General features: G+C 41.8%; 1 protein-coding gene across 1 annotated transcript; it reads right to left on the reverse strand.

Annotated features, from left to right (window-relative positions):
• Positions 1-1507: 1507 nt before the first annotated feature.
• LOC110058798 (uncharacterized) lies at positions 1508-25432 on the reverse strand. Its single transcript, XM_020765456.2, has 16 exons — positions 25373-25432; positions 24256-24317; positions 21894-21933; positions 21577-21628; positions 20054-20583; positions 16970-17242; positions 9466-9759; positions 8899-9210; positions 7788-7908; positions 7055-7260; positions 6565-6749; positions 5406-6086; positions 4635-4846; positions 4241-4281; positions 2939-3035; positions 1508-2306 (listed from the first exon to the last, which is right to left on the reverse strand). The coding sequence occupies exons 2-16, from the start codon at positions 24298-24300 to the stop codon at positions 2105-2107; spliced, it is 3291 nt and encodes a 1096-aa protein (XP_020621115.2). The 5' UTR covers positions 24301-24317; positions 25373-25432; the 3' UTR covers positions 1508-2104.
• Positions 25433-26374: the final 942 nt, after the last annotated feature.

Consider the following 26374-nt stretch of genomic DNA (forward strand, 5'->3'; position numbering starts at 1 on the left):
TTCTGGAACACGTAGCTTTTTAAGCTTGGTTAGATCTTCGCACAACTCAGTCCAAGGATAATCCTCCTCCCTACTTAACTTTGCCTTTTCTTCTGCTCTCTTTTTCCTTTTAAATTCCAGCACTTCAAGATGCTGAAGATAATCCACCACAAACTTCGATTTGACAATAAACTTATCTGCAAATAGAGCAACGCTCTCTGGGTCAGATAAAACCAGCCTGCCACTTCCATGCTCTTTCTTCTTTATATTGTTAATCCAATCGGGGAAAGAGCGCATTACTACATGAGCATCATGAAAGAGGCTCATTCCAAAATGCGCAATAATGGCGAAAGCGACGAGTCGTTTAAGAAAAGGTTTACAGCTGAACGATCCAGGCAGTTTGACATCTTACAAGCAAAAGAAGCAATTTTTCTAGGTGCGGATGGCTGTTCAGAAAGGGCGAGTGAGTTTTCCATGCAAGGGTACCAGTTGAAGCCCAGTTATGGAAGAAAACTGAACTTCTCCATCAAAGAGCACAGAGCAATGTTGGAAAAGTTGAATGTCATATTGAAAGATGTAAAGGAACACGATTCCACACTCTTTCAGTCCAATGGGCTTGCTTTAAAGCAGGGCGAAGAATTTGCCCACAGTTTTAATGTAAAACAGATCAAATGTACAGAAGCTAAGTTGACGAAGGTCACGCAGGACATGGAAGCACTAGAAAATAAGAGGAGCAATTATAACAGCATATTCAAAGGCATACTCAAACAGCACATCAACAAAAGGAGAAGGAAAAAAGAAAACTGCGGAAAGTCAAATGAAAGAAAGAGGAAGTGGACTGAAAACAACGTCCAACGAGTTTATGGAATCTGTGTTGGAAACCCGCTAGGAAATGATCTTCCACAATGCCTTGTGTACCCTCCTAGAACGGCCGTCCCGGAAGAGTGTCTTAAAGTTGAGGATGTTGCCACGTCGATATTTAGAAGAGATGGGCCATACATCGCACAGCTCTTGGAAGGGAATTATTTCACCAATGCTGCAAGAAGCAGAATCACCACCAACCTTGAGCGGGAAGTCAGAGATTATGTTTACACCTTCATGTACCCTGAAGAGTACACTCTGACGGAAAGCATTGCTGCTTCTTGCAGCATTGGTGAAAGAGACTCCCATAGCAACACAAGCGGCGACGAAGAACTCGACGACAGCGGAGATGAAGATGAGTGCCAGTGAAAGTTGCATTCGAAAATAACAGTGTTAAATACTTCTTTTCAGTAGCTACAAATGCTTTTTGTCGCCAAACGTTTTTTTAAAGCAGAAGGAAAGTTTGTAATAAATTGGTTTCCTGCCTTCTATGTTTATTCTATAGCAATTTTTTTGATATTCAAACATTATGCCATTTTAAAGTTTTACTAAAATATTTCACGTGACCCCCCCTTTTTCCCTTATTTTTTTGGGATGGCCCCCCCTCGAAAGCCATTTTTTTTCGCATGGCCCCCCCCCCAAATCCCACCAGCCCCCCCTACCTTATAAAAAATGAACGGTCCCTAGAGTAGTAAATCTTTAAAGGAATTGTTGCACGGTTCGGCGCATGAGCAAACTATGACGGGAGCATAAAGTACCTTTCTCGCTTTCTTACTGAACCACACGTAGTTCAGCAATCTCAGACTCCAGTCTGTGAGAGCAGAATGACGAGGTTCAGATTTCAGGGAAGATATTAACAGATTTACACTGGAAATGTCGAGTTAGTTGTTAACACTGAATTTATTACTCGGGCCGAAAGATTTATTCTGGAAAAATGCACGAGTTATTCCGTCGCATTCGACTGGACCGTAAACAATGAAATTGAGTGGAGCATAGGGGTCGGAATAGACAAAACGAATTCTGACGAGAAATCATGGGTCACATCTATGATCCTCTATCGTCAAGCTTCCCTGACTGACCGCAATAATTTCCCGCAAGAGTCATCGTCATTGTTTCATAATAAACCAATGGAATCAAATAAGCTAATGTTATACCTTGCTCATGCACCGCGCTGTGAAGGCTTTGCGGACTGACTTCTACACTGTAACTTAACGTTTAACAATTTACATATTAATGGCATTTTTTTACATTAGCCAATTTGTATTTACAACTTTGTGTCAAGACTGCCGCTCGTTTTGTTGCTGTCAGAAAATGCCTCATTGTAGTAAGCCTCGGACTCATCGAGTTTCTCGAAATCAAAATAAGGTGTGTCCGTTGTCATCATTTGTTCCAGTTGTACAATCAGTTGTTCAAATGTTGGTCGTTCATCGGGCACCTCCTTCCAGCAGTCTAACATCATGCCGTATCTGATGGCAATTAACGTACATAAAATAAGTTAATAGGAATTTGCGGGGGCAAATCCCACGGAGAGGCTCTCCGTCCACTGTTACCAGATCGAATTGGAATTTAGAAGTGTTGGTTTTTGTGGAGGGAGGAAAACCAGAAAACCCGAAGCCCTCGGAGCAAGTATGAGAAGCAACAACAAACTCAACCCACTTACGACGCCGGATCCGGGACTCAAACCCGGGCTATACATTGGTGGCAGGCGAGCGGTCTAACCACTAGGCGATGCCTGCTCCCCTGAATAAGAAAGAATACGAAAATAAAACCCGCAGTTGTAAAACCCTCTTGGGTTTAGATCACCAGGCCGAAATCAGTGCATTTAATATTGAAGGGGAAAAAAATGTCGTCCTGTTTGACTCATGAGATTTTTCTTTGAACAGGTCTCATTAAACAGAAAAACCGGTTTAACATGTTCTGAAACTAAATGTAATCATCCCTTTACAGTGTACGTTCTAAATTGGATTATTCAAACTCGGGCACTGAGACACCTTATTATGACGCATTTAAAATATGTTTGTGTGCAAGGTAATATTCATAAATTCCTGAACAACTGCAAAATTACATGTAGTCAAAGAAGGAACAGTGATTTACTTACAGCTCATCGGAACAGCTTTTTGGTTTGGCCATACGATACCCAGTCTTAAGAAGTCTGTACAACGCTTTGTGGCTTACTCCTGGATATGGAATGCCTCCTGACAAAAAATAAGGAAGAAAGTAAGTGTTTGGAGTTTAGTTGTTAGAGAGGTGACTTTCCTCAGCTGAATGCAGTATAAACTGAGCGCCGTTATCCGATATTACAAAACAACGTAACTATAAAGCCCCTGCCAAACGATCGTAACATTTCAACCGAACATATCGCAACCCTGTTGGGCCCAACATGTTGCGCGCGTTTGGCCACCCTGTTGCGACGAGTTGCGATGTGTTGCGACATGTTGGGTGTTGTTGGTTCAAGTTTGAAAATGGTTCATGCAGCATTTGTGGATGTTGCATGATGTTGTACTTGTTTGGCCGGATTCGTGCAAGAGTGTTGCGTCATGGCATGCGCACTGGTCCAATTTGCAACAAACAAGATGATGTCGCAACACGTCGCAACAGGTTGGCCAAACGCACGAAACATGTTGCGCCCAACAATGTTGCGATATGCTGCGTCAAAATGTTGCAATCGTTTGGCCGGGGCTTGCAATACTGGGCCAACAATGTCGCGATATGATGTGAAGTATACATGAAATAATTCATACATGAACTGCGGTTGTAGATGAAAGTTAAGAATGATCATCGCAGTAAATTTCCCAATTTAAGCAATTGAGAAGAAGAAGCCTGAAAAGCCATGATTTTTTTTTTTTTTTTTTTTTTTTCAGGCTTCTTCTTTCCAATTGCTTAAATTGGAAAATTTACTGCGATGACCATTCTTCACTTTCATCTACAACCGCAGTTCAGATATGAATTATTTCATATATACTTCACATCATTTCACTCCTCACGGGAAGATATGAACTCGATTAATTGACCTCGCTCCCAATGTGTGGCTTCATAGCTCAGTTGCTAGAGCATCGCACCGGTATCGCGGAGGTCACGGGTTCGAATCCCGTTGAAGCCCTGATTTTTTTCAGGCTTCTTCTTTCCAATTGCTTAAATTGGAAAATTTACTGCGATTATCATTCTTCACTTTAATGTTGCGATATGTTGCGTTGAAATGTTGCGATCGTTTGACCGAAACTTAAGACAGTTTGTCTGCAAATGTTACGAACGTATTCAACGAGAAACAGAAATACAGTATTTCTTATGTTGTGGTGGAGGTTAAGCAATTTCAGTGAGTTTTACGAGGAGCTTCACCGGTTTCTCTCTAATGAGCTTGGGATAAGTAGATTGTTATTTCTAACTAATTATTAATTCTCACCCATTGTGGTCAACTCCCAGAGAAGAACACCGAAGGACCATCTGAAATGAAATAATGAACCGGTACATAAGAATTTTGTTCATTCACCACTCCTTCTATCTATAAGGGTTGGTATGAATCGCAGAAACCCGTAGTCAACGTTGTTCCATCTCGGCTCTGAAAACAATGAAATATTTTCCTCTCAATTTTGAATTTACGAAATAGAACTATACGAGGGTTTTAGCGTTTTTAAGCAAACGTCCAATGTCTACTTTGCAATTGCTTGCAATTGTTCTCACGAATTTTTCAAGTCATTTTGGGTGGCCGTGCATTTGGCCATGTATGATAATGATGTATAACTCAAAAGGCCCGCAAGACACTCTTGGTAGATAATGTTGGCTTCAGACTAACTTACACATCACTCTTGGTAGTGTATATGCCGTTGTGTAATGCCTCAGGAGCTGTCCATTTGATTGGCAGTTTTTTTGTGTGTTTCATTTCATATACATTGCCCTGAGTGTCGCGTAGCAGACCAAAGTCGGCAATCTTCACCACTCTGTCCTCACCGAGAAGAATGTTTCGTGCTGCCAGATCACGGTGAACAAATCCTTTGCTAGCCAAGTAATCCTGTTATGATATATATATAATATCTGTATTCTTCGATACACTGGTGCAAGTGCCGGCACGAATAGCCGACATAATCTGTATCACACAGATCACCTTTAAACTAATAAACAGCGCTGTTGAAACTGATAAAATGCGCTGTTTATCAGTTTAAGTGTGATCTGTGTGATACGGATTATGTCAGGTATTCGTGCCAACGCTAGCGTATCGAAGAACATAAAGGGTCAGCAATTGGACATCGTGATAATTACAGAGAAAGAAAAACAGGAGAAAAACGTTTTACTTCAGACTGGCAGTTTCATCTGGAACATAAACTGTAGGAGTGTCTTTGTTTCAACAATTTGCCAAACGCCCTTAATACATACAATGAATATGTGATACAAGAGTGGCAAATGATTTTTTCAGATAGGTTGCTAAGAACAACAGATCAAAGCTTATTTCTTCAGAAACGTAGTTTGTGACATCTCAACTGATTCTTTCAATCAGCGAATCAGAATTCCAAAAGGTGTTCGACGGCTACAAAATGTTTACTCAATCAAGTCTCATCGCTCACTGTACTTACCATCCCGTTTGCAATTTGCCAGGCAAAACAAAGAAGATCGTTGGAATAAAAGTTGTCAGCTTGCTCGACGTCTCCAGGGTGGTCATCGTCCTGAGATGTGGTCATGCTGATCTCCCCCTGTTCCTTTCTAATTGGCGTCATCCCGCTTTCAAACCCAGACACATCACAAGTGTGATCTGGGTCTTTGTCAATCCCGGATGGCCCAGCTACTGGCAGGGGGGAGCACGGAAACTCACTGTGATCAGGATATTTGCATTCATTCTCCTCTTTCACCTTTTTCCCTTCCTTTCTTTCATCTTCACACTTTTCTTCTCCTGTTTTTGTTTCAGCTTCATGGCTGTGCCCCAAATTGTCGTCAGCTCTCTCATCATGAGAACCGACCAGTGCAGGTTCTTGTCTTACTGTCCCAGGTTCTCCTCTTGTAGACAGGATTACCTCCACAACTTCATGGCAGCTCTGCTCAAATTCCTCTTCTTTCTTTTCATCATCTTCGTCTTTACCTGAAGCTTTGAAAACTAACGTCTTTCTCGTCAACGCTACCTCTTTCACCGTGACAAAGCTACTTGGCATGTTATTTTCAGTGGACACTCCTGAGGTTTTGGCGCTGCCCATCTCGCCCTTACTTGTAGCTTGCGTGAAATATTCAAAAATGTCCCCATCGATACTGTTCTTAAACTTCACCTACAATTGAGAGATGGCACGCATGATGAGATCATTTTAAGTTTCTACTGCTCACTCGTACCTTTTTTGCCGCAACTGCATTGATAACTATGACAGCTTGGAGTGTTACTATTCTTTAAAACCAAACAGGTTTTATTTCTAATGGCAGTGAACAACAAAACAAATAAATTAGATTCCGACACTGTTCGTAAATAAGTTGTGTTTGTAAGTCAATCTTACCAATCAAAAAGAAAATCAGCCTGTTATGATCCGCATTTTGTATTCTCCTATTGAAATTCCCTTATGAATGTCTTGACTTCGACCACTACTGGGAGAATGACAACCATCCTTGCAATATTTTAGATTAAATTTTATTGTACATTAAAATTTAATTCATAGCATTTGTTTGTAGTAATCATGCACGCCACTCGTTTTCTTTAATTTGTTGAAAAAGCAACGTTTTTAATCTCTCTCTCTAAAACAACCAATTTTTTCAAACCTGTTGCCTTTTGCCTCTTAGCCACTGAAGAAGATCGCCATGTGGAACATATTCCAGGATCAACATGATGGGTTCTGACTTTACCCAGTAGCCGAGCATGCTAAGGACATTCCGGTGAGAGCCAATTTGCTTCATGAACTCAATTTCTTGCAGGAAAAGCTCCTTACCTCCTTCGGTGGCTGTTGCTAGAATAACATGGAAACAAAAAAAAAATGAATGAACTAATTGCTTGAGATAACCGAGAAATAAGTGTAGCCCAGTAGATAATCTTTATGGTTACACCAAATTTAACTAAACTGTTGACTAAAAATCTGCTCATAACAAAACAAAAAACGTATCGGTCTGACCAGAGTTTGTCCAGGAAAATAAAACATACAACACATGGTTCCCTCTTGTTTGACCACTGAGGAGTGTTTAACGTACAGGTTTATTCTTTATTATGTAGCAATACGGGCCGCTAGTTCAGTATCATATATATCTTTTTGCTCACCAAGTAGAGTTTTGATAGCAACTACTTTTGCTTCTTTGATTTCCACTCTTTGATCCCTGGGCTTGTCAAATATTTCTACTGTTGGTAATTCCTTCAGGGCTCCTCTGTGGACCTTACCAAAAGCCCCTCGACCCAGTTCCTCCATGAACGTTATCCGCTCGGGTGGAATTTCCCGTTGCAGTAAGGGAATCATGTCGGACTTTAACCTGAGTAACAAAATTTAACATAGATAAGCCCGCTGCTCCAGACATAACGCAGAACGCCGAGCAGGCGTACTCTGCGACGGAAAAAATTTTACTCTGTCATCTGAGCTGATGTTCCAATAAATTATTGGCTGTTAGTAAAGAAAATTTACAATATGCACTCAGTTCTTTTCTGGTGCTCAGTTCTGTTTCTCTAGGGATAAATTAGTGTTTGATTTTTGTCTAAAACGAACGTCTCACTAGCCGGCCACACAAGACGATCTTCAAAACATCAAAAATCAGGTGTCAAATTTCAGTGTTTGACTAGAAGTACCTTCCATATCCATGAGTCAACGACAGGTCCACTTTGATTTACTACCATATGAATTAAATGGGTTGAAATATCTAGTAAAAGCTTAGTCCACGTAAACCAGCTGCTTTCGTAAAAAAGCTGCTTTCTTGAAGAATTTTCTTATTAAACAAGAAAATCCTTTCCCACTTCTCGACAATACTTTAAAGTCAAATGAAAGAAATGAAATGTACTCCCATACCGTTTTGCAAGGAGGACATTTAGTTTTCTCTTTCGTGTCTTCTTCCTGTGACAACCAATCCCCACAAGTATCATGGCAACAAGAGCAAGACCTCCAACAATCACAGCAATAGTTTGTCCGCCTGAGTGAAGAAATTCTTCATATAGTCAAACATGCTTAGTGTCCTGGCTTAAGACAGATTTCTTAATTCATTGCACAACATGCCTACAAAGCTGCTTGAAAAACACTTTGACATGATGTGTGGTAAGAATCAATCAATAGTATGGTAACAATTTGAAAAATAGAAAAAAGAAAACATAAGCCTTGTCTGGAGTAACCTTAACAAATAGATCGTGTGCATCTTATGTGGGAGGGGTGAAACACGGGGGTCAGAACCTCTCATTTCCCGTCCCCTACTCTTCCGCTTCCCGTACCTTTATCTACCGACTCGCGCCCTCGTCCGTCTTGCTCCCGTTCCCTTTAAATAAGGAGACTCAAAACACATCCCAGTCATTTAGCTGCGCAATCCTCAGGCGTTTTCCTTTGTTTTCAGCCCTCCTCCTCTTACTGACGTCTTTTGACAGCTTAAGTGACAGCAATTCATGACCTATGACGTAACCAACTTAAAAGGCTTTCCAATTTTACCGGAAGTAGGCCTCAATTTTTCATCTGAAGAGCGAATTTTCGTTTTTCGGTCGGTCTAGAAGTCTCAAAATAAGCTAAATGTTAGTCAAAGAACATTTTGGGTTCTTGTTTTCAGTTGAAAGTATTTCAGCGCTTAATAATTGATTCCCGCTTTCTTAGAACTCCCTCTTCCCGCCCTTTCCACTCCCGCTTTCCGCCTTTTCCCGCCCTTTCCTCTCCCGCCTCCTGCCCCCTATTCTCCCGAACTCCCGCCCCCCTGTTCCCCTCCCACTCTTATAATTATTTCGTGGGTGAAAGATTTGTTTTCTGTCAGACATGTTTCAAATAACCAATAACTTTTGAAAACAGGATATTGTGCCTTTTTGTTTGAGGATTGATAGTTATGGTTAGTTAAGTAGTAAATCAAAGGGCATTTAAGACTTCTATTTGAGCAATGGAGAAGGAACATACAAAAGCTCTCCCGAGAAAAAATTGCTGGAAGGTATACCTGTCGCAGGGGACTTGGTTTTTACGCGCCAGAAGTTTGACATGACACTCTCTCTTTGTCCATCTTTGACAGACATTGCGATCTCATACTCCACATCGCATTTCAGTGGTATGACATAGGACGTTTTTTTAAGCTGAGCGATAGAAATTTGCAGCCAATCAGTTTCGTTGCCGTCTGAATGAATTTCTCTGTAGTGTATTATATACATCGTAAGGGGACATCCAGTGTGCATTGGAGGACTCCACATGTAATTCAGATCGCAACTGTTTATTTCCATTGTCTTGTTGTCACCCACGGGAGGAGACAGGTTACCTAAAATAATCAATACAAATAGATTATCAGTGGTTATCGGTCATCGATAATTCAGAAAAAATGAATTTTCGTATTGGCTAAGATGGAATGCAAGGCTTCAATATTATTGACTTACGAATACAGGATGCCCAGGTGACAGGAGTATACAAAACTAGTTCTTGTGAGAACTTCATTACGCTGTCACCTAGTTGTCCTTCACAAAATAGACTAATAACATTAGTTGTACTCCCTGCTACTGCTTCTGGTTGTATTTACCTCCCTCAGTTTTGACTTTCCTCGGTTTGCTTTGGTTAAGAGGTGTTTCTCCGTTTGCACTTTGTGCAGTAACTGTTATTTCATATTCCATGTAGCATTGGAGTTGAAGATTGTAGTTGGTTGCGTTATATTGAGACACGTTAACTACATTCCATTGGCCTTTATTTACTTCAGGAATCACTTTTCTGTGGTAGATAAGGTACCAATGGTCATAACACTCTCCCTTGGATACAGGCAGCCACGTGATATTTACATTGCGTCCCGCTACTTTCAAGTTTACGATCTGTGGAAAATCTAAATGAAAAGTGAAATAAAAAATTTTTTTCTCAACATAAAACGAGAAGAACATACTACGTGCATAAGGAATTGTGATAGGCATGTTGAGATACAACCTTTTGAAAAGTTTAAAAACATTCTGTAGGTAGGGTTCAGAGCCACCTTAAAGTTTGAGCTGCCTCTTGTATTTGTATCTTAACATGCGTATCACAAATCGATTATTATAAATGGATTCACGGAGCCGTTTTTGAATTACAAGCACTAAAAGTTAAAATTAAGGATGTTTTTAACCGGTTGTATCGTTGTCATGGCAACCTATTATGACATGAAGATGACCACAACTGTCGACCAATGATTGGGCATTTGTCTGATACTGATATTGTAACATCAGTTGATACAGAGTTTTAGTACTGACCCGGCGTCAAAGTACTTATGACTGCTGGAAAGTGCTGGTGTAGCAAGCAGGACGAGAGTAACTGGGACTAACTAAAAAGACGAGAGTAACTGGGACTAGCCCAGGTGATTATTTTGGGATTAAGTAAAAGGATCCCACGGGGAAAAACAAGATAGTAAGAAACGACAGTCGAGGAGAAACGTTTTGTTAACGTAGTTTAGTAGTTGTTTTCGCGTAATTAAAGTAGTGTGCAACATTTGGTGACCCCGACGTGACAGAAAAGGCCGTCGAAATGTCGAACGACGTCGAAGAGTTGCAGATAGATGTGAGAACTGCTATTTGCCGACTTGGCGAAGCAAGCCTCCGCGAATTATGTGCAGGGCTGCACGTCGAAGTGAAGAGACGGATAAGGGGCGCTTGACTTTGATACAACTCGTAACGAAATATTTAGATGCCGAGGAAATTGGAATTGAGGCATTAAAGAATCTCAGAGCGGCAATTAAAGAGAAGGAGGAGAAGAAACCAGTCGTCGCGAAGACCGAGGAAGAGAGTGGTGTAGTAAAACTCGAACACGAGGAGAAGAAACCAGCCGTTGAACCAAGTGCGAAAATACCGACACCTATGGAAAGCCCAGCGATCGCACCGTTCAGAAAGGAGTTCAAAATATCAGGGCAGATTGGAGATTCGCGTCAAAAGGATCGCTTGAGCTTCACCAGCCTGGCCCACCAAATTGACGCCGGCTTAAAGCGAGGCTACAAGGAAGAGGAAATTATCGAGGCCGTTATCCGAGCAATCAACCCAGGCCTGAGATTGAGGAGCTACTTGGAAGGTAAGCTCGATTTAGAACTTGCCAGATTACGCAAAGTACTCAGGTCACATTATCAGGAGAAAGGGGCTACGGAAGTGTATCAGCTGCTCAGTTCGGCAGTACAGAAAGCTGGGGAAACACTTCAGGACTTCCTGGTTCGCCTCCTTGATTTAAAACAGAAAGTACTTTTTGCATCGCAAGAGACAGGATCTGATTTAAAGTATGACCCAAAGCTGGTACAATGCATGTTTCTGCATTCATTATTAACTGGGTTACGAAATGACAGTATTAAAATGAAAATAAAACCCTGTCTGCAAAACACCCAAGCAGAAGATGAAGAGCTCTTTGAGAAATTGAATGCAGCAGTTAGTAATGAAACAGAAAGAATGCGGGAACTCAGTTTTCGCCATGATCAGTCCACAAGCCGAAACCCTGCCCAGCTGGTAGCTCAAGTGACTACCCCTAATGAAAATCGTACACCCGTTGAGGACAAAACCCCAGAGAAGCCACCAAAAGTCAACCTGCTTACTGAAGTTAGGGAGTTGAAAGCAGAACTGGCAGCTATCCAGAAGGGTATAGAAAAACGAAGTAGTACAAGCCCCCACCTACAGTACAACCCTGTGGAGCAAGGAAGGGTACCTCCTAGGGGGTGCTGGAATTGTGAAAGACAAGGGAGAGGTGCTCGTTGTAACCATTGTTTCAATTGTGGTGGTGTTGGTCACTTTAGATACCAATGCCTGAGGCCGAGTCGGGGGAGCTTCAATTCAGCAAACTTCCCGGGAAACAGGCTAGGGTTGCCCCCACGGGACAGGGAGCAACCCCTCAGACCCACATACAGTCCCAACAATCTGTAAACTGTGGAAAGGGGGAGAACTGGGTACATCAATACTTGCGCTGCTCACAATACCATACCAGTTATTACTATTCAAGTTTCGTCAGAGGGAACATTGGAATGAACATAGGAAACTATGCCAGGCCATTAGTGAGGTTGAACGGAGGGAAAGGGAGCCCATGACAGGCAGCGAGGCACTGAAAACGTCATTCCCATCACACCTAACTCCAAGACAACCCTCAAAACTCACTAAATTGGTTGGAAGTAAATGCATAGTTTCGAGTTCCGGTTGACTGGGGAGGATGGGTCCTCAGAGCCATTAACAGTACCCATACTAATAGGAAGTCAAGATAACCAGGAACATCTCATTATTGGTTTCAATGTCATTGAAGAGGTCATAAAGAGGAGTAGTGACTCCAACGCAAGCGACGTATTACCCCAAATGGTAAATGATTCACTCCCATCTCTGAAAGGAAGGGAAGCAAGAATGCTGGTTAACCTCATCCAATCCCTGGACAGTGAACCTGATACTGCAGTACTCAGAGCTGGCAAGCGAGACATACATATTGCAGCAGGGGGGACTGTAGAAGTCAAGTGCCAAGTACATTTTGGGCCACTGGAGGAAGATTTGCCTGTTGTGTTTGAACCCAAAGAGGAAGGGGCATGGTCTGGTGGGTTGGAAGTCAAGGGCTGTCTACATCGGATTAAAGCAGGTTCTTCGAGTCATATATATGTCCAAGTATCCAACAACACTGAACAAGAGATGACTCTACGAAAGCGAACAGAACTTGGCACTATACAGTTAGTGCAATCCGTTACGCCATTACCAGTTGAGACTGAGGAAAGCTTGGTGGAAGGTGAAGGGGCTAGGAATGAGCCGGTCAATTATGAGGCAGAACCCAGTAAGCCTGAGTAAGGTAACATGCAGTGGACTCCCCCAGTAGATTTGAGTCATTTGTCGTGTGGTCAACAGGAGGTTGTCAGGGAAGAGAAGAGTCTGGAGCCTTTGCTATGGATGATGATGACACTGGATGCGTTGAAGACTTGGAATTGGAAATCAATCTAGTGGATAATTACCCAGTCAAAAAAAACATACAACTTAATTCCAAATCCCTTATACGGTGAGGTGAAATCACACCTGCAGGATATGATCGACCGTGGCTGGATAAGCAACTCGAAGTCACCATACTCATCTCCAGTGGTATGCGTGCGTAAGAAAGATGGCAGTCTTAGATTATGTGTTGACTATAGACAACTGAACAGCAAAACCCAAGATGACCGCCATCCTATCCCACGCATCCAAGACATCTTGAATAGTCTTAGCAGAAATACTTACTTCTCGGTGTTAGACCAGGGGAAGGCGTGTCACCAGGGATTTGTAGCAGAAGAGCATTGACACCTGACAGCTTTCATTACCCCTTGGGGTTTATAACGGTGGAACCGCATTCCATTTGGTCTTAAAAATGCACCAGCAGCCTACCAGAGGTACGTGGAGAAATGCCTGGATGGTCTACGTGATGAAATATGCATCCCTCATCTCGATGATATCCTCCTGTATAGAGGGACATTCTGTGAACATGTACACAACCTGAGAAAAGTGCTTAGACGTCTGCAGGAGCATGGCATAAAGCTGAAGCCAAAGAAATGCGAATTGTTCAAGCCCCGCGTTCGTTACTTAGGTAAAATAGTCTCGGCGGATGGTTACACGATGGACCCTGCTGATGTTGCAGCAGTAGCAGCCCTTAAAGAAACTAAACCGCAAACCATTGGCGCACTGCGTAAACTCCTAGGTTTCATCAGCTACTATCGTAATTATATTCGGGACTTCTCCAGACTAGCCACACCCCTTTATTATTTATTGTCAGCCAAAGGCTGCAGCAGCCAGTCCCACAAAGCCAAGAGACCGCAAGAAAACCCAAAGTTTAAGTCCCCACCTTCGAAAGTACAACTGTCGTCAAATTACAAAATTGCTTGGAATGAAAAACACCAAGAGCGGTTAAACTTCCTAATTGACCGTTAAATGCAGCCGGGGGTAATGGCTTATCCTGATTTTGAACAACCGTTTGTACTACACACAGATGCTTTAGGTGAAGGACTTGGGGCAGTGCTCTACCAGGAACAAGAAAGCAAACTGAGAGTTGTCGGATAGGGTTCAAGGACATTGACTCCTGCGGAACGCAACTACCACTTGCACTCCGGGAAATTAGAATTCTTGGCCTTCAAGTGGGCGATCACTGACAAATTCAGAGGTTACCTTTTCTATGCCCCGTCTTTTGTCGTCTTCACTGACAATAACCCACTAACATATGTGATGTCATCCGCAAAGCTGAATGCCACGGGACACCGGTGGGTAGCTGAGTTAGAAGATTACAACTTCAAAATCAAGTATCGGCCGGACAAATCCAGTGTTGATGCAGACATTCTGTCAAGAATGCCATTAGAAATCGATCAATATGCGCGAGAGTGCACCGAAGAAGTTCCCAAAGATGTCCTTGAAGCAACCCTGGAAGCAGTTAGGGAACAGGCAAGGGGTACCATCCCATGGACAACTGCTATTTGCGCTGACACGACGACCCATGAAACCACATTAAAGGATCTGAATCTGAAACCCTTTAGCCTTAGGGAGATCAAAGAAGCACAGCACTCGGATAATGCAATACGTCATGCAACCTACTACAAAACACATGGTATCAAACCGGGTAGAGGCCAGTTGAAGAATGCACCCCAAGGCGTTGCCAACCTTATGAGAGAATAGAAGAAACTGGAAGTTGATGAACAGGGTATCTTGAGACGAAGAACAATTTCTAAAATCCAGTTAGTCCTGCTACACACCTTTATTCCATTGGTACTCAATGAACTGCACACCGAAATGGGACACCTAGGTGTGGAGAGAGTTGCAGAACTGACGAGGTCCTACTTCTGCTGGCCGCATATGCACCGTGACATAGAGTATTTTGTGACACAACAATGCAGATGTATCAAACAAAAGAAACCAAACACACCCACGAAAGCGCCAATGCAGCACCTGATGACCTCAGCACCGTTTGAAGTGATTTCCATAGATTTCCTTCATTTGGACAAGAGCAAAGGCGGATATGAATACGTGCTACTGATTGTTGATACCTTTACCAAATATGCTCAAGCCTATGCAACACGTAACAAGACGGCCCGTACGGCTGCTGAGAAGATCTACAATGAGTTTATTCCGAGGTTCGGTTGCCCAGCCCGAATACATCATGACCAAGGTGGTGAGTTCGACAACAAATTGTTCCACAACCTCGAACGTCTCAGTGGAGTTTCTAGTTCGCGAACCACTCCATACCATCCCCAGGGTAACGGTCAGGTTGAACGCATGAACTGCACCTTACTCTCGATGCTAAGGACCCTCCCAGAGGAAAAGAAAGCGAACTGGAAAGACTCCTTAAACAAGCTCATCCATGCTTACAACTGCACAAGACATGAAACCACTGGATTTTCTCCCTTTTATTTGATGTTTGGCCGTTCCCCGCGATTACCGATCGATTTGCTGTTCGATCTGGATAATAGCCCTCAACAAGGTGACTACCAGGACTATGTGAGGACATGGCAAGCGGGTATGAAACAGGCCTATGACATTGCCTCAAGGAATACTATGAAATCATCAGCCAGAAGTAGAGCGTATTATGACAAAAAGGCTTCGGCTGCGGTCGGAGGAGGACCCAGAAAGCTTCGTTCATACTGGGAAGAGCAGACATACATAGTTGATGAACACATATCTGATAGTCCAGTCTATAGAGTAAAGCCGGAACATAACCGTGGAAAACAGCGAGTACTGCACCGTAACTTGCTTCTTCCGTGTGATGCTCTACCTCTTCCAAATTGCCCGCGAAAGTTGCCCAGAAGCACGCAATTGAAATCTCAATTGACACCTCAACCTGAAGACACTGGGGAGAGTTCTGATGATGAATACCGAGTGAACACACCGTGCCACCCAGCCCCCCACGACATGCCCCCCCCCCCCCCCCCCCGAGGAAGTAATATTAAACATCCCGGTTTTGCATTCACAAGATCAATCCAATAGTGAAGGCTATACCGATGGGTCAGATACCCACTTCAGCGAGCAACCTGACCCCCACGCAGATACCAGAGGCCCACCAGCACTAAATTCAGGTGACCAAGATTCACCTGACGTCGACCACGCAGTAAGTGACACATCAGATTCAGAGGACCACCCAGGAGCAGCTACGCGACCCCGAAGGGAGAGACGGCCTCCAGTGACTTTGACCTATAGTCAAATGGGAGAGCCTGAGTATCAACGTTTACAGCCAGTAGTAACTTCAATTCAAGGACCTCCAGTTATATTTCCCTACAAGGTCATCGGCAATTGCCTTACACCTTACTACACCTCACACATCCCGTGTATTCCGCAGTTGCAGTATATCACACAACCGTATGGATACACCAGCACTGAACACTGTTATAGTCGCATCTCACCGCTCCGCGTATTAACCATAGGCGAGCAGAACTGTGTTGAATTCTTACCAGTTTTTCTATTATCTGTAAGACGGAAACTCAACAAACACTACGGATGATGGAGCTGTATGCAGTTTGAAATCGGGACACTAACACTCCCTCAAGTTATGACCAGAATGACTTGTCGTATTTTATTTTTGTATACCTTCTGTAATGTCGGGACGACATTTTTTTCGCGGAGGGGAGTGTCTAGCAAGCAGGACGAGAGTAACTGGGACTAACTAGAAAGACGAGAGTAACTGGAACTAGCCCAAGTGATTATTATGGGATTAAGTAAAAGGATCCCACGAGGAAAAACAAGATAGTAAGAAGCGACAGTCGAGGAGAAACGTTTTGTTAACGTAGTTTTGTAGTTGTTTTCGCGTGATTAAAGTTTGTGTGCAACACTGGAAACTATTGCCAGCCACCTTAAATAGATAGGTTTTTCTTCTATAATTACGAGCATTTTTAAAGAAAAGAGCAGACATAATTTGTTTCTTGAAACGTTTTTAGCTATGGTCCACATAACTTCTCTTTTCCAGTTCGTCTCCTGTTGTATTATATTTGACTTGGATTCAGTTTTTTTACAACAAGTATTTCGACAAGCCGGAAAACCAAAGCTTCAATAAGCTCAGGTAAGTTTCTCTTTCCACTCCTGCTTGAACTGTTTGAATACTTCATTGTCAATATCATCCCTTCTTACCTTGTCCAGTTTTGACTCTCCATGGTTTGAGTGTTCTGGCTCCCCATCCAGTAACTGCTACGTCATATTCCTTGAAGCATTCCAATTCAAGGTTATAGTGGTCTGCAAATCGCGACACATTAACTACCTTCCATACGCATGCATTATTTCCTGGCTTCACTTCTCTGTAATAAACAGTGTAATTGACAGCAGAACACGATCCTTGCTGCTCCCACCTGACGGTAACTGTGCGTCCCTTCACTTCCTTTGCTTGGTTTGTCAATAACCGGAAATCTACAATAATGGAAAGGCGTTTATTGAAACCGTGACTTCAGTAATTCACTACAATTACAAAGCGGTTATGGAGTATATATGAGTTTTTACCTCTCAGATGAGCTGAAGGGAATACGTAGAGCGTTATTTCTAATTTGTAACAATTCACAGGCATCTAGTGTTGGTGCAAGTTAAAATCGGTAAGTCGGTCAGTCGGTCAGTCGGTTGGGCTATCTTTATTTAGCTTGTGAAATGTAGGCTCCCGATTGGGTTATAAGACGAGAAAATAAAAGTGGCTGTGAGTTTCTGAGCTCGGATAATGATTTATGATCGAAAGGCTGAGAATGGAGTTTTGTAATAATTAAATAACGCGAGTCCATTTATAGGTTATGTCCAAACGTAGTCGTTAGATATTTCAGCGAGTTGTACAGTCTCCTGCTATTCCAGCTCCACTGAGTTCGTGACGAATGACGCCATTGTCAAACATCTAAACAGATCTTCGAATGCACCAATGGGACACATTTCCAAAAAAAAAGCAAAAATTCACCTCCACTTTAACGAGCTCAGCAACGACTTATTTGAAGGACAAGCTGGAACCAGCCATCGATCGACTCGTACGATTTTCGCGCGACGCTTTTTACTTAAGCCTGCTGTTCTGACAACCCAGCGTTTCTGTAGAAACCAGTATAGTGAATGTGTTTCCCCCATTTTCTTTAGATGTGGATGTGGCGCAGTAGAGTAGATGGTCGCTCGAAACTCGAGAGGTTAAGAAGTCAAAGCCTACAAGGCACAACATTTATTGTCTTGTTTCCTTTTTTTCTAATTAACGGATATGTTTATATATAAATATATATCAAAAAAACATTCACCGAAACACAGTGTTTGCCTTTCCGATGCTCAAAAAAATGTTATAAGAAAAATATCTACCAAAACACAGCGTTTGCTTTCCGATGAAAAATCATCTGGAGCTTTTAATCATTCGAGTCGTCCAGCACATCGATCGATTTCGAACTCCAAATTTGCTAGCCTTATTCGAGCCCCAAGTTATCACTAGTGTCAGATAGGATTGCGAAGGAAAAACGATGAAAAATTTCCCCTACAATCGAATCGAGGAGGATGAACTTTGAAGTCTTTCCCTTACAATCGTATATAAGCTTAAATGCGACTTGTGTCCTGGTGTTACGTTCAGGTCAGTCATACAGGTACAGTACTACTTCCATTGCACAACATTGAATTGGTTTAACAGTGAGAACTTCAAGCTAAAAAACATACGCTGTCGACCGTGCAGAAACGATCCACGAATAAGAAGCACTGCCACAGAAACAAATCACTTGGTGAATAAATCTTTTCCGACTTGGGTGCAAGCGACTGCCAACGCTCTATATACTGGTCAGTGGATGTAGAAAAAGTTAACAGAAATAGCCTGATTTCAAGCCGAAAAGGACTAGGTACGAGTCTTTAAATTATGGGATTAGAAACTATTGATCCACATAGTCATAAAGTGCAGACCAAGCTTTACAAAATCCCCAAGTTTGGTGTAAATAGACCCAATACTAAGCAAAATACAGCCATTTGAAAACGTCAAAATTTACAAAGAAATGTATGGTCATCCGGACGCTGTGTCCGGATGACCAAACATTTCTTTGTTAATTTTGACGTTTTTAAATGGCTGTATATCAGTCAAAACTAGCCTGATTAACACCAAACTCGGGGATTTTGTGAATCTCGGTGTGCTCTTTCTGACTATGTGGATCAATAGTTGCTTATCCCATAATTTACAGACTCGTACCTAGTCCTTTTCGGCTTGAAATCAGGCAATGGAGGCAAGGACGGAAGCACGGAAGCACGGAAGGAAGGAAGGAAGGAAGGAGTGCCATGTTGCATCCATGCCTACATCTCGGATTAATGACTGGGTCATTGTCCGAGTTAAAAACGACGCTCAGCTCACTTCTCTCGCCAAGTGTTTTTCGCGCTTGTCAGCTCACTTCGCCCTCCGATTTTTTTCGCCCTCGCTGGGAGCCTGCCCACACACTATCTTTATTCTTTTATCTTGCTCTTTCTTTCTCTCTGGTTAGTTCTTTCCTTCTTTTCTTCCTCCTCTTCTTGCTTCTTTTCTTTATCAATCACTTATTCCCACACCTTCTTAGCGCTTATGCGACTATCTTATTACGCGAAATTTTCGCGACACGTTTATTTCGCGATTCTGAGGTGCGCTCATTTCGCGACACCGTACTTAAATTCCGTGCTTTTGTGAAAACGTTGTATTTTGAATCACTTTGTAAAAGCTTTGTATTTTGACTTCGTGTTTTTGAGTAACACACAATTTATTTCTTTGGCAACGTTACTTTAACATGTCCTTGAATTTAGTAAACCGACTTTATCAAAGATGCAATAACGCCAAAATTGACAAAAACGCAACTGCGGGACTATATGTCAGGGCGAAACTGTCACGACTGTATGTCTATACGGCGGGACTATATATAACAGCAACAGCAAAGCAGTTCTCACAATGCATGTCCACAAGCAGTTCATGAAAGCCATTGAAAGGTTTACGCTGCTAGTGGAACAGCATTACAAGGAGCCAGTAAATGGACAGTTTGAGGATTGTACAAAGGAAGTCAGTGCTGCCTGAAGTGTTGACAGAAAGCAGTTATGACGAGGGGGACCAAGACATTGCCTTAGAATAGTGAAACATATGATTTTTTTAAACATTTCAGTGGTAATTAATTCACTTTTTCTTGATTATTCACATAATGTGAGTCCTTTGCACGTGAAAACTGATTTCATGGAATAAGGTATTCAATCTTTTCATAAAATAAACAAATTGCTAACCTCTGAATAAATCATAAATCTCCTCTCGAGGCAAAGCGAATCCAAGGATGAGAAAATCCATTATCCCTGGACTATGAGAGTAGTCAATAACGAACGTCTCTTTAGGAAGTGTTTTGGCTCCGAAAAAGGTAGATGTAATGAAAAATTTCGCTAGTTCACCATTGAAGAACATTTTGACCCCGTTATATGGCGCACAAGTTAATGCAATATGAGTCCAATTATTCATAAAAACATATCGAGGTCGAAAAAAATATCTCGTATATCTCGTATCAATCAGGATGTCTTCCTCATGGAAGTATGCATACATTCCACGTATATATAAAGCAAGACGTTTCCCACTTCTTGACGAGCCAAATATCTCAGCATACCGATATGATCTTATCCAAAACGCAATTGTGTAATCACAGTCCCCGATGTTTACGTTGGGTACCGTAACACCTGGTGCCATAAGACGTGACATCACTTTGTCGAAAACCATCGCCTTGCTGCCAGGACACCGGCCCTCTGTAAATTTTACAGAAGCATTGTATCTGCAAAAAACAAAAACACACAAGCAATAATGAGTGCTTTCTTGTGTTAAATCTGTAATCAGGCCTTCCTTTCCCAGATTGACGGAAGATAAAACTAGCACGAAGGTTATCAATCACTAAGTCTCATCCCCAAATCTCCCTCAGGTTGTCTGTAAGATATCTGGTGCCCAGATCTCCTTAACCTAGTGCCCAGGCAGTCCATACTGACAGGCGGAGGAAAAAAGGTTTGGTGAAAGAAAAGGACCGCAGAGGGAAAGAAGAGTTTGAGCGAGGGCTCTTTGTAAAACGTTTGTAGCTATCTATGACTTCCAGTAGGTTGGTTTAGTTTGGATTTGTTCTAAATGGTCCTATATCAGTGAACTGTGTAATGTATTTGCTCAATCCAATGCCATCAGCAGATTAACAAAATCACCTTTAGAGCTCTAAGCTACAACACTCAAGATGGAGGTCCCGGCAACACACCAACGGTTTCGAGGCACGTATAATTATTGAGCACGAAGGGTCAATATCGCAGCAAATTATTTTATCAGGCACGAAGGAGTTTGTAAGTGAGGGGGGCAGGGGGGTGGGGGGACGAGCCAGATGCTCATCCTCGTAAGGGGTCCGGGCCACCCTCCCCCGGAAATTTTGAAAATCTGTAAACTCAGTTAGCCATTTGGTCCACTTTTTGACTTTTTGTGTCACAAATGTCTGTCATTTTCAAACCGTTTGTCATTTTTAAGCCGTTTTTGCGCATTTTGCACATTGCATTCTAGCTGAAAGTACATTAACTCGCTACTTGTGAACAAGCCATTTTATGCCTATGCGTTTGTCTACGTCTGGTCAAATAACTGTTCTGAATAAACAGAGCAGCCAAATAAGCCGCCAAGAAAAGGCGACCAGTGTCCTAATAATCACCAAGACCAATGATGGATCCTCTCTAAAGACGTAATGTACTACATTGCATCATGTCACCAGGCGTCCTGGAATTATAAATTAGCATAATAAACTCACCTTATATCTGGATCAGAACCATCTAATTTCCAGTGTCCTCTGTATTTGCCCCCTGAAAATAAATCATAATCCACTTCTTGGTAAGGGCATAGCCCTTAATCAAATCACAACTGAGATAGTGTTTCTGGAATTGTGAATATTCGGCATTGGTGATTGGTTTTAAAGATTTCACGTTAGAATCAGTCCTAATATGCGACTTGCCTTTTTTAAAATTTTCTCTGTGCATTAGAGCTTGATAGCCAAGCTATCGCTTTCGGCTCAACTCTGTAGACTGATGCAATATTGACTTTCAGTCTGTATATATATCATTTACTTACCTATAAGTGATTCTCCTGACACTTGAGCATAGTTGTAACTCTAATAAATATGATAAAGATTATAAAAATGAACATCGGTGAAAGCAAGAGATCATCAACGTAAGAGAATGAATCCCCCATAAAGGCCTTATACCCAAGGTAATCCCTCTTAAGTTATTTTTAGACATGGTACCCAGTTCTTCCGAGTATGTTACTCGCACGATGCGTGGACAGCCCAAGCGACTTTCTCGAAACTACCTGGGACGAAATGGCGGGAAATGTGTTGAAAAGTCATTTTACTGTGTTTTGATTTTCAAAAGACGTTTCGCAGCAGAGATCTTTTCTGGACTCTCAGCCGTCTTCTTGTTCGGCCGGGCTTTCGTTTGCAGCGTGAAATAGTCACATTCTGAATATTCGAGAGAACGTGAACTACGACGGCCAATTTTTTAAATTTCTTTTCGAATTCTGACGCTGTCTTGCATATTCTAGCTGTTTGGGATGTTTCTGACAGTGATGGACAAATTGAATATAATGAATCTAAATTCTCGCGAAATTCGTAGGTTGAATATAAAGTCGTTATTTAATCGACGTTGTGTCTTTGGCGTTGTTGCCGTTGTTGCTTAAACTGCATCTTGCTCCTTGGGCGGCGAGCGTCTGTCTGCATTTTCGACCATCTGTTTGTTCGGTTGCCTAGCGCGTTTGACGTTTGTTTGCTTTGCACTAGTGTTTTTATTCATTTCTCTGACGTTCATTCAGTTGTTATTGTTTGTGCAGGGGACATCTGTCTCTTATTTAAACTCCTATTTTAAAAAGTTTCGAAATGTATTAAAACATAGCGAGAGCCGAAGCTCCTTTGCTTGTAATTAAAATATCAAAGAAGACATTCCCCCAGAGTTGGAGGGTTTTCTTCGCTTTCAAACGAAACGAATTGAAACATAAAGAGATCCTTCACGAAAACATCCACGCAACGCGTGAATAACATCCGCGAATGAACTGGGTACCATGGGTATAAGACCTACATGGCGGATTCACTCTCTTACCTTGATAATCCCTTGGTGAAAGTCAACAGAAACCTAAAAGTGTTCATCCCGTAAGGATGAACGCGGTCACATTAGCTACAAAGGTTTTTCCGTTCGATCGCATTTCCGACTACGAAATACGGAAAATGTAGGTAGTTTTGGCCGGTGTTGACGCAGAAAATATGTAGAAATCTACGGAAATGGCCAAGACGGTATACTCTTCCTCACTGCTAGCGGTCAAAGGACTTTTTAATATAGAGCGACCTCTCTGTGGAATGAGTTGCAGCCTGCACTCAAACTTAGTCCATCCGTAATGGATTTTAAGCGCCTACTCAGGCGAAAGCTTCTTAATGACAGTTTTATTTCATTTTTATTCAACATTTGTTTTCTTTTTACGTTATCATGGTCATGAGTTTGGCCTTCTGCGTTTTTTAAATTTTGTAATGTAACATTGACTCTGAAAAGCCCCCTGGGGACGAGCCAATAAAGTATGTATGTAAAGAATATCATCTGAATACGAAAATGATTCAGAAAGACGAGGGACAAGTGGACAAAAACTTTGTACCGTGATTATTTACATCGTTTCGCAAACTTCTGTGCAACTGTTTTAAACATCTTCTTAAAATAAACCATTTCTAACATCACTTAATGTCGAAAACAAATGTTTAAGTTCATATGAAATACCTGAAAGTACTGGTGAAATGAAATATTCTCGAGTTCCCATAAGAGATTGTTTTCGGTATTCTTTCAGGCAACTATTTATATCTTTAGCTTTAAGAAAATGTAAAAAGGACTGTAAAATACCTAAAATTATCCTGATACAAGGTTTTTGTCCAAAAAACTGAACTTACTCGATTTTCTATCGGATTTCGTCTTAAATTGTTTAAATTTCAGCAACGTTTTTACTTCCGATCATCCCGCAACCCCTTCTCGAGTCGTTTGTACAATTTTCCAGCATACAATACAGACGACGTGCAATGAATATTTCAGGATAAGACACTCTCTCGCTCGCTTTCCTGACATTCTTCAGTAATTCATCTGAAAGAGTGAACGCTGGGCAACAATGCTTGCCGCCTTTTCCTGTCATTTGTTATTTTGATCTCACTGAATTGTCCACATCATCCAATCGATTGAAGAATTTGATAACGCAATTATATTAATCCATTCACCCTTGCTGGCCATGATACAAGATGATTATAACACACTCGGTGCTGCGCGCCTCTTCTACACACCTCACGTATCCAACGATGGCTCACGGAATAATTGTTAACTGAGCGGAGAAAATTTAATCTCGTTGATTTGCTAGTTCCATCGCTCATGTTGCGACTTGCCATTATGATTATTAAAAGTGACAACAAACTCACCATAATCATTATCCCGGACAGAATGTTGAAGAATATTTCCATCATGAGCTTTGGGTGGAACCCTGTTTAGATAACGAAACTTGATTACCGCTTAGCGCCGTAGATGCCGTACATGATATACGGATATTAGAGATACTGTGGACGTTTTTCATCATTATCTTTCAGAAAAACACTTTAAACTGCGCATATAACGGAAATCCGTTTGCACCTGTCTCAGAGTTGTTAAAAAGATTGTATTTTTCTATGTAGAATTAGCAAAAACTGAATTCTCTAATAGACTATACTGGTTCTAATCCTATACCTAAATGCTTCCCTTTTCGTTTATTGTTGTTAAGCTAGCAACGTTACATTTTTATCGCATGATGCTAAATTTACACTCGAAAATTCATAATGACTGCATTTTAACTTCCCGCAAAAATTTAGTTCACTTAGCCACCGCAAGCCAGCTAGTTTCTTCGTTTGAGAGCTGATCAATGTTTCTGACTAGTTACCCCTGTCTTCATCGGCCATGCTTGCAATGATCAGCTCAAGTGCCAGTTACGGTCTGAAAGCAAGATCGGGCAGGTTCTGAACAGGCTTTTCATGCAGCTGTTAGCTTCGTGCATTAGTGTTCTCCCTCCGAAGAATGACCCATGGTTAATTCGTAACTGATTGTACATGCATTGTAGATGTGCCTGCATATAGCAAAGGTGGGTGTTTTGTAGAGCGAATTAATACATGTGGGTCTGGATGGGGTATAACTGATAGCTGCAAATTGGTCAAAATTTTAGCTGTTAGCAGCCGATCGATAAATGGCGTGTTTATAACTGATAGGTCTGATCTAATATCTGCAAAATGAGTTAAAATGTTATCCGATAGCTGAGAAATCGCCAACAGTTTAACTAAGATTCCGGTGCTCCCATTCACACCCTCATGCAAGTGTCGTTCATTCTTTAGTCTCGCGCAGTCCACTAAAGTAGGTATCTGCCTGTTGTTGGTAAAATTCCATTTCATTTTTGTTTCCCAATGTTAAACAGCTTCAATTTTTTTAAAAAGCAAAATGAGAAGGTTTCAAAAGATTCAGTCAACAAAATAGCTCTAATTATGTTATACACATGCAGGAAATGCGAGGAAATACCTTGGAAAGTTGAGCTTCTCTGTTACCACTCGGTCAAACGGCTCCCAAAGTCAATTACCGTACCTTGTGTTTCGCGTTGTTAAGGCAGTGGAAATAAATATGTCTATCTCAGTGCATTTTAATTTACTACGTATTCAATTAAGTAAACAGTCAGCAAGGCGAAACAGATGTTTCTTGGTAGAAATTAAAATAGAAAATTCATTTTAATGGCATGTCAGATATCGTTCAGTTCAACTTGAGCAATCCAGCTTGCTTCAAGTCTAATCTACAGCAACCAACGAAAAAGGGTATCGCCTTGGAGTGTTTCAATCTTGATTAATACATTCTGTTAAGCCCAGCAGAGATGGTGTACACCTGCAGACCAAGAGGCCGGAAGATTATTTAAAGCATTTAAAGCTTCGGTGAAACTTTAAGTGGCGCTATACTTCTATTGATGTAGGGGAAAAAACCCTCCCTAATCAATCCTGATTTGGGTTTTTAAAACTCGCAATATTCAGTCTAAGTAATGTACACATTTTCCTCCTGGAAGCCCTAGCCTCGATCAACGCGACTGTTTTGTGATGTCATCGTTTTCCGTTCTTGTGGAGCATTAAAAGTGCTTGCCTGGGGCATAAAAGGAAAAATGGCGGCAATCATTTATCATTTAAAATTACCCGTCTTATGTCAACGATGGAAGACAAAACAACGACCACATGGTTGGCCTGTCGGCTCTAGTACATATTGCCCAGGCTCCCTCCTAAAGAGCGGAGGTGGGAAAGAGAGATAAATTCCGCGTTGCGATCGGCAATCCGGGCAAGGTAGGCCTATGTAACCCTCTATAAAAGAAAGGAACCGTCCTGTCCTGCACTTATGTGCCAGTTTTTTTGGCATTTTTTGCGCCAAAACAGTAATGGGCATTTCAGACTCGAAAAGATGGTTTTTCTAGAAAATTTTCAACCCTTAATGGTGTCACGGTTGACGTTTACTCGGAGGGGGGGGGGGGGGGGGGGACCTTATTCAAAA

The sequence above is a fragment of the Orbicella faveolata genome, unplaced genomic scaffold (genome assembly GCF_042242905.1).
Source record: "Orbicella faveolata isolate gen_17 unplaced genomic scaffold, um_ofav_v1 contig_26, whole genome shotgun sequence".
NCBI classification, from domain to species: Eukaryota; Metazoa; Cnidaria; class Anthozoa; order Scleractinia; family Merulinidae; genus Orbicella; species Orbicella faveolata.

Excerpts from the sequence above, each read along its gene's own strand:
- LOC110058798 (XM_020765456.2), bottom strand. The coding sequence starts at position 24,300 with ATGATGGAAATATTCTTCAACATTCTGTCCGGGATAATGATTATG. Across the intron at positions 7,909-8,898 it reads AACCAAGTCCCCTGCGACAG|GCGGACAAACTATTGCTGTG; the intron begins GTATACCTTCCA and ends TTCTTCACTCAG. Across the intron at positions 4,282-4,634 it reads TACACTACCAAGAGTGATGT|ATGGTCCTTCGGTGTTCTTC; the intron begins GTAAGTTAGTCT and ends ATTTCATTTCAG.